Below are 16,158 nucleotides of genomic sequence, written 5' to 3' on the forward strand. Positions count from 1 at the left end.
ATTTATATACGCTCTTCCATTGTGACTTGGAGATCGAAAATGCCGACCCAAGCTAAACACACTCAATGACACATTCATCAAAAGTAGGACAAAAAGATACATTGTCCTAATTAAATTACCTAGTTATTAACACCTTTGAAGTCTTTATCATTGTAATTGATTGTAATGACATGATTAACCTGGGGGCAATCACACAGGTGTCATATATGTAATTAACTTGGAGATCAGAAATCGATGAAACAAAATTTTACCAAAACGGCACAAGATAATTTTGGAAAAAGACGTCAGGGCAGAAGGGCGCGGATGAAGGCACCCAGGGCGCTGCTGAGGGCACCCAGGGCGCGGCGCCCTTCTATTTTGGGCTAGCGAGACCACTGTATATAATATGGAACATCAGTTGACTAAATCTGAAATGTCAGTATGTACATGATGAACTAATCACTGATATAACATTAAATTCTATTCTTAAACTCACGTCATCTCTATTTCTGGTTAGTTTCTGTATCAGTTCTTCTGATTTCTCATACTGGTTTCTCTCTACATCCTCAAATCTTCTCTGCCAGTCAAGTTCTAATTGAGCCTGACTCCTGTCTAAACTGGCCTCTCTGTCAGCTGCCTGGCTTAACTCTTTTTTGTACCTGAATAAATGTACACCAAATGTGGTCAACTCTTTCACTTATAATGATAAAAGGCAAAAACAGGTTTAGGTAGATGAAAAGTTTAATCTCCAGCAGCAAATATTACATGCATGTCTTTTTCATTCAAAAAACAAACTCAACAGTTGGGATAAAAAAAATACTGTACGTATCAGATTAATATTAAATTGGCTGGATAAAAACAATATTTATACAGAGCAGGGAAATATAAAACTTATTGGCAAGCTGAGCTTTTTTCTCTGTTTCTAAATCTCTACACAGTACAAATACTATTTTAAAAGCAAATGACTTATTCAATAACATACAACCCAAACTAATAAGAATAATATATATATGTGTGTGTCAATGATGGGCAACACCATGATCTGATGGTAAAAGATGAATAGTTACAAACAAAACATTGTACCAGTATGAGACTAAGAAGTGGTACTGATGGCTAATAAGATATTTTTACACCAAAGTCCAAAGGCCCGGGTTGTAAACAGCTGACAAATCTTATAAACATCTGCATCCTGTTAAACACACAAACCTTTCTATATCTTGTTTCTTTTGGTTAATTTCTGCCCTCAGTTTTTCTTCATTTTCTCTCCGAGTTTGAACTTCTATGTCTTTATTGACCTGACTTCTCGACACTTCTACAATCTGTTTATCCCATTTCTCTTTTAATTGTACAATCTCATCATTCAATCTAAAAAACAAAAAACTTGTTTTTTTCTTTGATTTGACATCTTAATTCTTTACAGATTTGTAATTTTTAAATTTAAAATGAAAAGAAAAATTTTGATCAGAAAGCTAAATAAAATATATATATATAAAAATAGGTATTTAGTCACATGTAAAACATTAAAAACCAAATTACAATATGATTATTTCTATCATATTAAACAAATAGTTAAATTTTATTGGCTCCACTATATATATGCATGAGTAAATAATCACATTTTTTGTATATTAGAGAAATTTTCTATGTGACTCAGATTAAGTCTGATGTAAGTTCTTTTTATAGAACATAATCAAAACCAATAGCATTTTTGTACCAATTTTGCACATGTATGTATTCTTACATACCTGTTTTTTTTCAATACTCACTTTTCAGCCTGTATTTCTTTTTCTTTCTGTAGATCAGAATAAGACCATTGTAGTTTTCTTATTTCCACTTGACTGTCTTCTAACTTTGACTGTAGGTCTCTGATTGTATTCTGAAGTGACTGTTCTCTCTCAGCATACCCCTCCTTCACCTTGGCTAATGCTGCCTCCTTTTCACGCCCATATCTATCCATTTCAGCATGTCTGTAGAAAAAACAGTCATGTGTCATTCCTTTTTAGCTCACCTGACCTGAAAGGTCAAGTGAGCTTTTCTCATCACTTGGCGTCCGTCGTCCTGCGTCCGTCGTCCGTCGTCTGTAAACTTTTACAAAAATCTTCTCCTCTGAAACTACTGGGCCAAATTCTACCAAACTTGGCCACAATCATCCTTGGGATATCTAGTTTAAAAAATGTGTGGCGTGACCCGTCAAACCAACCAAGATGGCCGCCATGGCTAAAAATAGAACATAGGGGTAAAATGCAGTTTTTGGCTTATAACTCAAAAACCAAAGTATTTAGAGCAAATCTGACAGCGGTAAAATTGTTTATCAGGTGAAGATCTATCTGCCCTGAAATTTTCAGACGAATCAGACATTCCATTGTTGGGTTGCTGCCCCTGAAATGGTTATTTTAAGGAAATTTTGCAGTTTTTGGTTATTATCTTGAATACTATTATAGATAGAGATAAACTGTAAACAGCAATAATGTTCAGCAGAGTAAGACCTACAAATAAGTCAACATGACCAAAATTGCCAGTCGACCCCTTAAGGAGTTATTGCCCTTTATAACCAATTTTTAACAACTTTTCATCATTTTTTGTAACTTTTCTAAAAATCTTCTTCTCTAAAACTACTTTGCCAAATTTAATCAAACTTGGCGACAATTATCATTGTGGTTTATAGTTTAAAAAATGTGTCCCATGACCCAGCCTACAAAACAAAATGGCCGACATGGCTAAAATTAGAACATAGTGGTAAAATGCAGTTTTTGCTTTATATCTTTGAAACCAAGACATTTAGGGCAAATCTTTCAAAATTTTAATGTCCATCAGAATAAGATATATCCCCTCACAAATTTTCAGTTGAATCGGACAACCTGTTGTTGGGTTGCTGCCCTTAAATTGGTTATTTTAAGAAAATTTTGCAGTTTTTGGTTATTATCTTGAATGCTATTATAGATAGAGATAAAACTGTAAACAGCAATAATGTTCAGCAAAGTAAGATCTACAAATAAGTCAGCATGATCAAAATTGTTAGAGGACCCCCTAAGGAGTTATTGCCCTTTAGAGTCAATATTAAACAACTTTTCCTCATTTTTGTAACTTGAATAAAAATCTTTTCTAAAACTACTTGGCCAAATTTAACCAAACTTGGCCACAATCATAATACTAGGGTATCTATTTTTAAAAAGAGTGTCTAATGACCCCGCCTACCAACAAAGATGGCCGACATCAGTAAACACATTAACAGGTGAGCGACACAGGCTCTTGAGAGCCTCTAGTTCTAATCACTACTTATATATGAAAATGCAATCATACAATTATATGTACCTCCCACGTTCTCTTATTTAAGCTGACCTAATCTTTGAAATACAAAACCATACATGCTATAAAGAGTTTAAAGTTTTATATCATTCAAAGGTAAAATGCCATAGATTTTAGTTTCCTATAAATATACTGTCCATTGCAATCAACAGGAACATTTTAGTTCTTATCCTTCTATCCTGTCAAATAGCTTTTAACAGTTATGTATAGGAAGTCTATTTCATTCATTTTTAGAGTAACTTTCATAACATGTGCTTTAAGGGGAACAACCTATTACTTGGAAAAGTATAGTATCTATTGGTGCATGATCCGAGCATAATCTTCACACTAAACATCAATATAAATGTAGTTTTAACATAAACAATTTAGAGTTGTAAACTGTGTGAAGATTACATATAAAGTACTGGTACTAATTGATATTATGGAGTAGTACTGGAGTACTTGCTCTGGAAAATATTTACAAAATGGGAACACAATTTTACACTCTGTGTTACCCCGTATTTGTCATATCTTTTCTAACAAATGTTAATCCTTAACATAGAAATTTAACTGTCTTGAGTGGAGAAATATGGTAAACCACTTGTTGCAGTGGTGAAATCTATATTTCTCTGACAGTATCAATGAGCTAGAAATGTCATAAATGTAAAGTGAACAAAATGACTTCTGTGTTTCTCTACAGACAGACAAAACTAACTAACCCACAGACATACTAGTGCAATTAAGTGTATATACAAGGAAATGAAAGAAAAGAAAAAACGTAACTGTCAAATTGTATGTTTCCTTGATTAGACAGAAGAGTGTGATTGAGGACAAGTGTTTATGTAAATACTTTAAATAATTACAATAATTTACTTATGACTGATGTACAATAATAACCTATTAACTAGGACAACTTACTTCCTTTGAAAGTCTTCCTTCATTCTGTTCATAGACAATTCTGTCTGTTGCAATTTATTCTCTAATTCTGTTGTTCTGAAGTAAAAAAAGATTTATTACTATAAAGGTAACCAGATGCTCAGGGCGTAGATTTATATGCCCACAGAGGTTGAACCCTGAACAATTGGGGCAAGTATGGACACAACATACAAGCTTGATACAGCTCTGAATTTAGATTGTGATTAAATAGTTGACTCAGCAAAGGTTTCTGACACAGAATGAATGTGGTCCAATGAACTTAAAAAAAATGTTTTTGCTTTTGAGCAATACACTTTGCTGTTTCATATTTATCCCCTCAAAAAAAATATTTGAAGAAATTTCCTTTTTTTATTTCTGAAATCAGAAATTAGAAAATTTGTACCCCTTCTCCGATTTTTTTTCACCTCCCCTTTCCCTTATTTGAAAAAAATAACCTCAATTCAAATTTCTAATAAAGTTTGCAACAATAACTACTCATTTAAATACATCATAAACGGTTAAAATATAAATTAAAACTACAAAAATGATTATTTGGGCCCCTTTTTTGGCCCCTAATTCCTAAACCGTTGGAAACATAATCCCACAAACTCATTCCCAACCTTCCTTTAGTGGTATTAAAACCTTCTGGTAAAAATTTATAGAGATCCATTCACTTAAACTAAAGTTATTGTCCAGAAAATAAATGCGTCTTCAGTCGAAGACGCAGACAACATGATAGCATTATACGACGCACAAAACTTTTTGCGGTCGTATTAAAAATTGAAACTGATTTTTTTTCTGCTCTTTGGTTGGGATGTTGTCTCTTTGACTCTTTCTTTGTTTCCATTCTCAATTCTTTTGTGTATATACTTAAAACCTCCTGTTTCATTGTTATTGTTTTCCAGAAACATGAAATTATCATGTTTACATTGCTTAAGACTTTTAATGTCTTTCTGTCTGGAGTTTGTCAGTTTGAATGTCTGTCTGTCTGTCTGTCTGGGGTTTGTCAATTTGAATGTCTGTCAGTCTGGAATTTGTCATTTTGAATGTCTGTCTGTCTGTTTTTCATGTTCTTACTTAGCAGTATACATAGCTTTGCAATCAGCTAACTCCCAGTCTTTCTCTTTCAATATTTTATCTAGCTGTACGTTGCTTGTTTCCACCTGTTTATATTCATCTGAATTCTTCTTTTGCATTGACTTCATGATTTCTAGTTCCTTTGCAAGTAACTTGGCCTGAAAAAGAAGGATGTTTTCTTTTTATATAGTTTGAAACTTATAGATTCCTTAAAAGGTCAAACAAACCAATATGCAAGTGTATGACAGAAATGGAGGAAAACATCAGTGTATTGATTGATTGTTGGTTGCTTAACGTCCAGTGGCAAATATTTCATGCATATTCAGGACGAGAACAAGTTCACAATAAATACAATAGGTAGGTTGTTGTAATAGAGGCCATCTAGGATGATGGTCAGGGAAATTTGGACTGCCACTGGAAAATGAGGGTATATTGGATAGGGACAGAAATTTTGCCTTGCAACAGGCCACCTACGGACCCCTCAAAGAGTTGTTGCAAGGGTTCTTAACGTGCAATGAGCGTGGCACTCTCTTTACACGAGGCATCGGATTTAACGTCCCCTTCTGACGGACGTGACTGCGAAACTTGATACATCCCGCACAGCCAAACGGACGCCCCACTTCAGCAAGCGTTTTACTGCCGGTCGGGAGAAGACCAAGTGACCATATTTCTATACCCCAGTCACCCTTGGGGTAAAACATCAGTGTATATTTAATCTAAATCTGTCAAAAAAAATGAAGAGTGCACATGCTGAAATGTGTCAACTATTTTACTAATCATTGAAAGTCTGAAAATTGAAGGTTTTGCTACAAGTATCACATAAACCTTACGACCAATGAATTATAAAAATGAGGTCAAGTTCAAATGAACACTGCCAGACAGACATACACACCTTACAATCATTCCATACACCAATCATAGTTGACCTACTGCTTATAGTACCTGATAAACTAACAAAATTAAAAAACATATCATTGACCAATGAACCACAAAAATGAGGCCAATGTTCAAAAGAACCCTGACAGACAGACATGTACACCTCACAATTGTTCCATACTCTAAATATGTTGGACCTACTGCTTTAATATAATACCTGAGAAATAAACTAAACCACAAAAAATTTATGAAACCTGCCAGACAGACATGTAAACCTGAAATCATTTCATAAACAAAATATAGTGGTCCTATTTCTTACAATATCTGAGAAGTAGACCAATAGGCAATACACAACAACTAAACATTGTTCTAAGAATCAATAAATTAAGGTCATGGAGACTAAGGTCAGACAGACATGTACCCCTTATAATCATTCCATATACCAAATAAAGTTGATCTATTGCCCATAGAACCTAAAATACGGACTTGACCACATAACTTTAACCTTGAGCACAGATCCAGGGAATAAGGAAGGGGTCAGGTGAATCCTACCTGACATACATGTAGATGTTGCAAGGAACTCATACCAAATATATGAATCACATTAACCATCATAAGTGAGTATTTCACTGAACAAAAACACTGGTTTTTTTTTTAAAGCAGTCACTGAACCATGAAATGAGGTCAAGGATAATGGACATATGACAGACAGAAACTTGGTAACAAAAGGTATATGCACACAAGGTATGAAGAATCCACGTCTTCTACATTCTGAAATATAAAGCTTTAAACAAAAGCTTTAGCCATAATGATTGCCATTGTCACAACTGCCACTGCCAGATTGTAATACCTATGTATCGCAAATTGCTTTTGTCACAGGAAAAACTAGAGGCACTAAAGAGCCTGTGTCGCTCACCTTGGTCTTTGTGCATATTAAACAAAGGACACAGATGGATTCATGACAAAATTGTGTTATGTTATGGTGATGTGTTTGTAGATCTTACATTACTGAACATTCTTGCTGCGTACAATTATCTCTATCTATTATCAACTTGGCTCAGTAGTTTTAGAGGAGAAGATTTTTGAAGAAGATTACAAAAATTTTACTAAAAATTGTTAAAAATTGACTTTAAAGGGCAATAACTTAATAAGGTGTCCACTGACCGTTTTGGTCATGTCTGACTTATTTGTAGATCTCACTTTGCGGGAAATTATTGCTGTGAACAGTTAATCTCTATTAATAACAAAAATGGCAAAATTTCCTTAAAATTACCAATTCAAGTGCATCAACCAAACAACTGGTTGTCCGATTCATCTGCAAATTTCAGGGCAGATAGATCTTGACCTGATAAATAATTTTACCCCATGCCAGATTTGCTCTAAATGCTTTTGTTTCAGAGAATTAAACAAAAATCTGCATTTTACCCCTATGTTCTATTTTTGGCCATGGCTGCCATCTTGGTTGGTTGGTCAGTTCACCAGACACACATTTTTTCAACTAGATACCACAATCATGACAATGATGATTGTGACCAAGTTTGGTTGAATTTGGTCCAGTAGTTTCAGAGGAAAAGATTTTTGCAAAAGTAAACGACTGACGATGATGACGAACGACAGACGACGGACGCCTTTGGGCCAGATGACCTAAAAATGTGAACGTCAAATGATGTAGTCAACCTTATGTTATGTGATGATTTAAGATATTGTACTTGTTAGATCATTACTTCCTGTAAAGAAGTGCAAAACTTTACAATGGTTAATTTGGTCTTCTCAAGTGGTGTGTTCAAAGTGATTTTCTGTTTACGTTTTCTGATATAACTTGTGGCCGGAAAAAACACTTATTTAGTATCAACCAAAAATGGTCAAAAAATACATTTCTTTTATCTCATTGGATAAACAAAAGTTCATTCTTTCCTTGGAAGAACATACATATCTATTCATATTCATTCATGAAAGAATGTCAACTAAAATGTCATCGGAATTTACTAGATTTATTTTAAAGTTATCAAACATGTTGGACGAACAAGATGTTTCTAAAATAAAGTTAGTGATACAATTGAATTGTGAAGGATTTGCTGAAGATGAAGAATTTTCACATCTCAGGTTTCCATCTGATTTGTTAAGATATTTATGGAAAAGAAATTATTTCTCCAAAGAGGATCTGCATCCATTAATTGATCTACTGGACACCATTGAACAATATGATAAAGTTCGTTTGATACATCAACATACTGGACAGGCTATCTAAGGTTACAACCTACCACATAAGTTAAATTATGGAATGTTAATTGTACATAATTATTCTTAATTATTTATTGTGACAAGCTTATTGTGATTAACTACAGTAGTGAGAAGACTAGATACAAACAGACATGAGGAGAACAATCATCAACTGTAAAATTACTATAAATTTATTGACTTTTTATGTAAAATTCCTCTTCACCAAATGATCACGTTATGCACTAAAAACAGTTTAAAACTTAAAGGACTTAAAAAAAAGAAATAAAAATAAAAGCAGTGTTGACATTCGTTAGAAGACATTACATCCTAACAGGAAACGTTATTCTGACAATTAGCAGACCCATATCTATCATGTCATGCAAAATAGCTAACAATTAAACACTTAAAGGATTTGAAAATAATAAATGAACAGGTGACAGCTTATGAAGGTAATATCAATAACTGGACATTAAGTGACCAGTCATCATTTATTCATCAAAATGAACTGTAAAATAACTCATAACATTATTGTTCACTCATTTTGTGATTTGAGAGAAAATATGTATTTATAGACACAGATGATGAAATAAATTTGTTTTTGTTTGCACTTGCATTATTTATCATATGATGGAATGATGTTTTGCATTGCACTGTAAATAAAGGTACATGTACATTGTACACTGAAAGTAAAAAGCATGCACACATTTAAATGAAAAAGATACATTATCATTTTTAGTAAAGGCAAATAGGCTGTATAATGGACCATGAAAGAGTTATTAGAATTAGGTAAACTACAATGAAATCTGTAAAAATGATCTATGATGCATAACTGTCCACCAAAGAAAAACTATCCACCAAATCACAACATTGCATAAAAAACTTAACATCTACAGGACAGAATAAAGTGTTTTACAATGGACCATAATATAAGGTCAGCTGAAGCTCTATGAAAGAAAACATTGGTATGTTGGAAAGGGCACATATTAAGTCATGAAACAGGTAACATACAGAATCATCTGAAAATCAAATTTGTTGAAGAGTTCTTTTACATGCACAGTATGGCACTCACCAAACTTAACATGATCACTAATACATGAAATAAGGTCATGGTCAAGTAGAACCTGACAGAGATATGTATACCATGCATTATTTTACATGCAAAATAAAGTTGTCCTATTACTCATAATAAGTGAGAACTTTATGTGCTAAGTTACCACTAGTAACTGTATAAGCAGTAGATGAACAATGAAATGAGTTCATAGACAATGGATCAGGCTGAACCTTCACAACAAAAGGCATCTGTATACGAGACATGAAGTCATCTACTATCTTAAAAAATTAACTTTCATTAAGGTCACTAGATTGGCATCACTATGTGAAACAATGACAAGTAAAGGAGCTAATTGATAGAACTTCAAGTATAAGAACATTACTAGCCTGTAGCATTATCATTTCTATCAATCTGTAAGTGTGTGTTGTATAAGTGTCAAGAGTGGCTGCATAACAACAATAGCCTTTAAGAGCCCATTTCCTTATAAAGGAAATATAAAGTGACAATCTGTCAAAGTGTTTCAAATTAAAAAGTGAAGAATCTTTGTGGTCTCCTGGTTTTTCAAGAGATTTATTAAAAAAGAAACTTTCTTCCTGTATGATTTAACCATTTCAGTTTTCCTGGATTTTTTTTTTAATTTTCCAACAAAATGATGATATGTGTGCTATTTTTATGCAAGTTTTAAACATCTTGGTGCATCCTTGAGCTCACCAGTTTTCAAAATGATGAGTCCAGAAAGAATTGTTGACTCGCCTCGGTTAGAACCCTGCCCAATTTTTTATTTTTTTTTTTTTTTCAAAACCATAAAACAAATAACTAACTATATTACTTCTTCTTACCTTCAGTTCATATTCCAGAACTTTACTGTTCATTTCATTACTGTTAATTCTGAACTCATGTTCTCTCTTTTTCAGAACATCTTCATAACCTGTTGTTTAACCAAAATAAAAATTATATTTAATCCACTTTACTCTTTTCTACGTGTTTCCTCTTTTCTAAATCCCTGTCAGTGTACATGTAGGTATTTTATTTAATATCAACTTGAGAAGAAATTTTCCAGATGTTTTTTTTTCTCTCAAAATTCTCAGGTAGGTTGAAAAGAAATAACAAATTATAAACAGGTACTTTTGCTTGATTAAATGAAATATGTTCGTTCTTTTTCCACATAATGTGACATTTTTATTACAAAAAAAAAGATCTTGCAAAACCTAAATGTAAAAGCACATTGTCTTTTTATCTCAGATTCTGCTAGGTGTTCAACAACTTACACTTTGCCTTGGGAAATGCATGAGAGATGGATCTACTTTTCTAAAAACAAAGTTTTGTAGTCCTAATCAAAAATTATATTTTTCCTTACTGAATAAGCTAATATTTCCCCAGAAAAATTAAACGATAATATTGTATGCTATTTTGGATCTTCATAATCTCAAAAAACTATAGCAAGATAGAACTTTATTGAATATGAAAATAGCTATCTATACCATTGACAACAAGAGCATACAAAAATTGAAGGAAACAAGAATGTGTCCATAGTAAACTGATGCCCCACTGACACTTTCATTTTCTATGTTAAGTTTAGCATAAAATTGGGATTGAAAATCTAATTTGGCATTAAAATTAGAAAGATCATATTGTAGGAAACATGTGTACTCAGTTTCAAGTTTATTGGACTTTAACAAAAACTACCTTGACCAGAAACTTTAACTCATAACTTTAATCTTAAGCGGGACAAACAACAAAAGAACAGACGCACAGACCAGACAACAAAAGAACGGACGCACAGACCAGAAACATAATGCCCTTAGGTGGGGCATACAAACACATTAACATATTCAAAACAGTTTATAACGGTTATACAGGTTTATAAAGTATCTCATAAATATCATGTTGAAATGGTCAAACTTTTCATACAAAAAAGGAAAATGTAATATGACTTCCAATGAGAATTCTCCACCAGAAACCAAATGACCAAGAATTTAACAACCAAAGGTCACAATGAGGCCCTGCATTGTTAATTCTTCAATTATAAATTGGTGATAAGTAGTTACAGTGTAAAAAAGGCAGAGAAAAAAAAAAGGGGGAGTAGATAATTGCATTGTATGATGAAAATATCAAATATTACAAAATCTAAAATACAAGCCAATTATCTTCCTTGTATTTTCTTGTTTATTATATACACATTATGATGACAATCTTATTCCAGATCTATGAAATAAAACACATCAATAATTTACTTGTTTATGAAATAAAACACATCAATAATTTACTTGTTTATGAAATAAAACACATCAATAATTTACTTGTTTATAAAATAGAACACATCAATAATTTACTTGTTTATGAAATAAAACACATCAATAATTTACTTGTTTATGAAATAGAACACATCAATAATTTACTTGTTTATGAAATAGAACACATCAATAATTTACTTGTTAATAATTTACTTGTTTATGAAATAGAACACATCAATAATTTACTTGTTTCTAACTCCCTTCTCTGAGTATCAAGCTCTTCTTCAACTTCTGTCATTTTCCTCTGAAGATTTCTTTTAAACTGCTCAAATTCTTTTCTTTCATCTTGTAACTCAGCATCTTTATTGCTGTAGTAAAAGAAATGAAATTACTTTTAACTGGTTTAAATGAAAAAACAATTCCTTATTCTAAGATTTAGTTACATAGTAGTGTTTTATACCAAAAATAATCTAAATCCAATACAGAAATGACCAACAAAACAGGGATAATTGTGAAGGGTTGGGATCTATAAAAAATACTATAAACATGCCAAATTTGCATGTGCCTGTCCCAATCCTATCCCAAGTTGTTGTGTGTCACACCTAAATGTTTGTCTCTATTTAGAGTGTTTGAGATAAAAGTTGGTCTTTGGTTGTTTCTTTTAAATTTATTCACAAATTCTATAACCGATTTAAGAGCTTGACATATTGTAAAGACCCCTACATGTATTGTCAATGAATGAATGTTGTCCTCTAGAATCTAGATGTCTTTTTTGGTTATATTAGTTTTGTCATTAGAGTGATGTCTGTTGACTGCTGTCATACAAGTAAGAGGTTTACCTACCTTTAAAAACAGGTTTTATCCACTACTTTCTACATAATAAAATGCCTGTACCAAGTCAGGAATATGACAATTGTTGTCCATTTGTTTCAAGCGTTTGAGCTTTTGATTTTGCCATTTGATAAGGAACTTTCCATTTTGAATTTTTCTCGAAGTTCAGTATTTTTGTGATTTTACTTTTTGTTAATGTTAACTCCACAAATGTTTGTTATTCATAAAATAGTATTAAAAGTGAAATACCATTTAAATGAGTCAACTTCTGCTTGTTTTTCCTTAAGTCTTTGTTGATAATGTTTCTGTAGTTCATCCTTGGCTTGATTATCTCTACCTATCACAGATTTCAAGTCATCTATCTGTATCTTTAGTTCACTTGTCTCACCATTCTTCATGCTCAGTTCAGTTTTTAAATCTAAATAAAAAAAGGAAAAACAGGTAAAAATCAAAGAGCAGATTGCTCTGAGGGATACAATTGCCATTGTTTTCATTGACACATGTACATGTATAGCTGGATAGTATTATTTTCAAAACTAATTGAACTGCACATGTAAACTTTTAAAATAGCCAATCCCGGATACAAGTGTATGAACAATGTACTTATTGTGTTTTATTTTTGTACTATCAATTCCAAGTTTACTTTCCACAGCAGTCACTGAGAGTGAGAGAATGTATTTTACTTCGTATCTTATCACCTATTCTCCTACGTTAATTCTAGGAGGAACCCCATTTCTAACTATTTAAATATTTAATTTCCTTTGGGTCAGTTGGCATGACTCCTTTCTGTACACACTCCTCTGTTTAAATTGCGATCGTTTTTAATATAATACGACATTTATCAACATCTAACAAGTTAATTTTTCTGGAAGTGTCGAATCGTGTTTTGATTTTGACGGAAGTTACTTCCGGAAGGGAGACAACTCGAAACGAACATATGGAAGACTCCATTTCGGCTGAAGGGGTGTTGTAGTTACACCTTTACGATGTGGACTACCTTTATTTTAATTTAAATGATGCATATGATTTAAAATTATGTTACAACGATAACCCTCAATAGCAGACAGACATAGAAAGGATCCCATGAGTTTCAAATTAATCAATGGAGTGGGGAATCCAGAGCAACCATTCAATCTGATACCCCTTGAAGTCAAGAAAACTATACGCATGCGCATGATTACCTAAACAAACCCTAGATTTGTGATTTGGCAAGAACGTATATTAAATGTTAATTAAACGACCTAGATGGTTCTCCATTTCCTTATGAAAGTACAATATCAAATATCAGTTTCATAACAGTGACATATAAGAAAAACTCCACTTCAGCTCTTATATGACAGAAATAGATACCAATACTGTAGTCAACCAAATGGATGGTGTTCAGAACTGAGATAAGATCAAACTCAACCAAGAAAACAAAAGATTGTTAAGATTTGTTATAAATAGATTTATCGGAATTCAGAGAACTCTCGCATTTTATCAAAACTGGGGAATTCCTGAGAGATTCCCTCTGACGTGTTTCTAAATTTATAAAAACACTAAATATAAATACTGCTTAATTCTGATTTTCCGTGTTGTTAAAATCAAGCATATAAGTCAAGGGAAATATCAAACATGAAGATTATGAGAAGAACATTATAGGAAAGTTGTTTAAGTTCAATCCTTTTGTTTGTTTTTACCTTATAAAGCAAGACAATCATAAGAATCTGAGATGTTCCTTAATGTTTAGAATAAAACGATTGACGTGAGGGCATGACCCTGAGTCAATGGTATAAGTCTACAGATTGCTTGAAAGCAATTGTATCCCAAAAATATGAGTTGTAGAGGATGTCCTGCACACTATTCACAAATAAAACAATTTTAAATAATTTTTTTTTTTTAAGTTTTAGTATCTTGAATATAGTTTCCATAAATTATAAATCAAATATGAGAATTTAACACAAATGAGAGAACATAAATTTGACAGCTTGTGCCCCTTATTAAGAGGTCTATGGGAAACAAGGGAAAGACATAATTGAATCTGACCAATTGTTTCAGCTTATCACAACTGTAGTCAAGATTAACACATGATAATGGTATATCTGAGTATGCTAGAATTTATTCTTCAAGCAAATTAAATACTATTGAAAGAAATCAGTAAAGACAGACCAATCAAAATCTCAATATGGTGGTTTTTTTATAATGTTATAAAACAAGGTTCACTTACAATAACTTACCTACAAATATTTTATCATATCTGTCTAACTCTTGATCTCTCTCTTCTAAAAGCTTTAAATTATACTTAAAATCTTCCTTTAACTTCTGAAGTTTGGATTTTTCTTCATTTAACTGTTTGTCTTTTTCAACATAAGCTGCTTCTAAGGTTTCCATTCTGCACATACAAATATACAAATAAAGTCTATAAGTTAGAGATTAATTAAATGAGATATTATGTACCTCAATGAGACAACAACCTTTCAACAAGCTTCCTAATATAGAAATGATAAGAAATGTGAAGGTCACCTTCAACAACAGGCATCCTCCCAAATCATACCAAAAGCTGTAAATCAAGGTCTACATTTGGACAAATTGTTTATGAAGACAAAAGATGACTGAAAATACTGTTTAATCAAGAAAAATAATAATCAATGAATGTGTCCAGTACCTAAAACAAGCATACCATATAAGACCACCATATACATGTACATTGTAAATCTTAATTTTGTTGGTATTTTCATGATAGGTTGTCATTCTTATCAATTCTATAAATTTTTATAATTTCATTTATATTGTATAACCGTAAAGCCCTTTTTGCATATAGATATTAAAAGTGAACAGCAAGTGGCTATATTTAGTGACATATAGTTGTATATGGTACTGAGTTGTCTTAATGGCAATCATACCACATCATCTTATTTTCATGTACAATAATATAAGTTATATGGTTCGCTACTGACCCCCCATGGATTCATAGAGGGTTAGTAAAATTCATAGGGGATGAGGCCGGATAACTAATTTATCGCACGCTTAACTTATTCTGCTGCGTTTTGTTGAAAAATAATCGATGAAACACAACAAGATTAATAGATGACGTCACCATTGGCATTAACGCGTCATTAACCCCGTATGAAATTTACTAACCCCCTACAGTTTCGTAGGGGGTCACCACATGACAGTGTAAAACCAATCACAACGTGATTATTTACCTGCGGTGCAATAAGATAACAAATGAGGCTGTTTATGTCTGAGTAAAATACTGAGCCAGCTATTATTCTTTCTCTGATTCAGTGTTTTAAGTGTCTTCTAAGTACAATGTAAGTGCTATAATAGTACTAGGTGTTATAACATGTAATCCATTTATGAGGTGATTTAAGAGGTGGTTTATTTGACAAGGGTTTACACTTTGAATTCGGTAATCAGTCAAAGTTTTGATTCTAATAACTAATAAAATAGAACATCTAAGTTTGTTGTAATTAAAATAAAAAAAACATTTATACTCTGTATCAGACAGTATAACTCATTTTTCAAATATTTTTCATCCTCACCGGCATACTGCATTGTACTTTTCACTAACCGATTTATTTACATGAAAATTTTCAGATTCATCATCATATTTGCAATTCAACCCACACACAAATAATTTAAACAACAAGGATTGGCCTTCTACATTTATAATTTGACTTAAGTTTTACCAACTATTTTTGATGAAAC

The 16,158-nt window shown here is 32.4% G+C and overlaps 1 protein-coding gene across 1 annotated transcript in view; it reads right to left on the reverse strand.

Moving 5' to 3' along the window:
* The window catches only part of LOC139489456 (coiled-coil domain-containing protein 57-like), a 37,879-nt gene that overhangs the window by 17,948 nt on the left and 3,773 nt on the right, over positions 1–16,158 (reverse strand). Inside the window, exons 3-11 of the mRNA XM_071275787.1 lie at positions 14,685–14,839; positions 12,718–12,886; positions 11,884–12,005; positions 10,243–10,331; positions 5,257–5,414; positions 4,183–4,257; positions 1,746–1,946; positions 1,186–1,344; positions 476–638 (exon numbers count right to left, since the gene is read on the reverse strand). Coding sequence (XP_071131888.1) covers positions 476–638; positions 1,186–1,344; positions 1,746–1,946; positions 4,183–4,257; positions 5,257–5,414; positions 10,243–10,331; positions 11,884–12,005; positions 12,718–12,886; positions 14,685–14,839 — 1,291 coding nt within the window. The remainder of the gene's footprint in view (positions 1–475; positions 639–1,185; positions 1,345–1,745; positions 1,947–4,182; positions 4,258–5,256; positions 5,415–10,242; positions 10,332–11,883; positions 12,006–12,717; positions 12,887–14,684; positions 14,840–16,158) is intronic.

This window comes from Mytilus edulis, chromosome 9 (assembly GCF_963676685.1).
Source record: "Mytilus edulis chromosome 9, xbMytEdul2.2, whole genome shotgun sequence".
Lineage (NCBI taxonomy): Eukaryota > Metazoa > Mollusca > Bivalvia > Mytilida > Mytilidae > Mytilus > Mytilus edulis.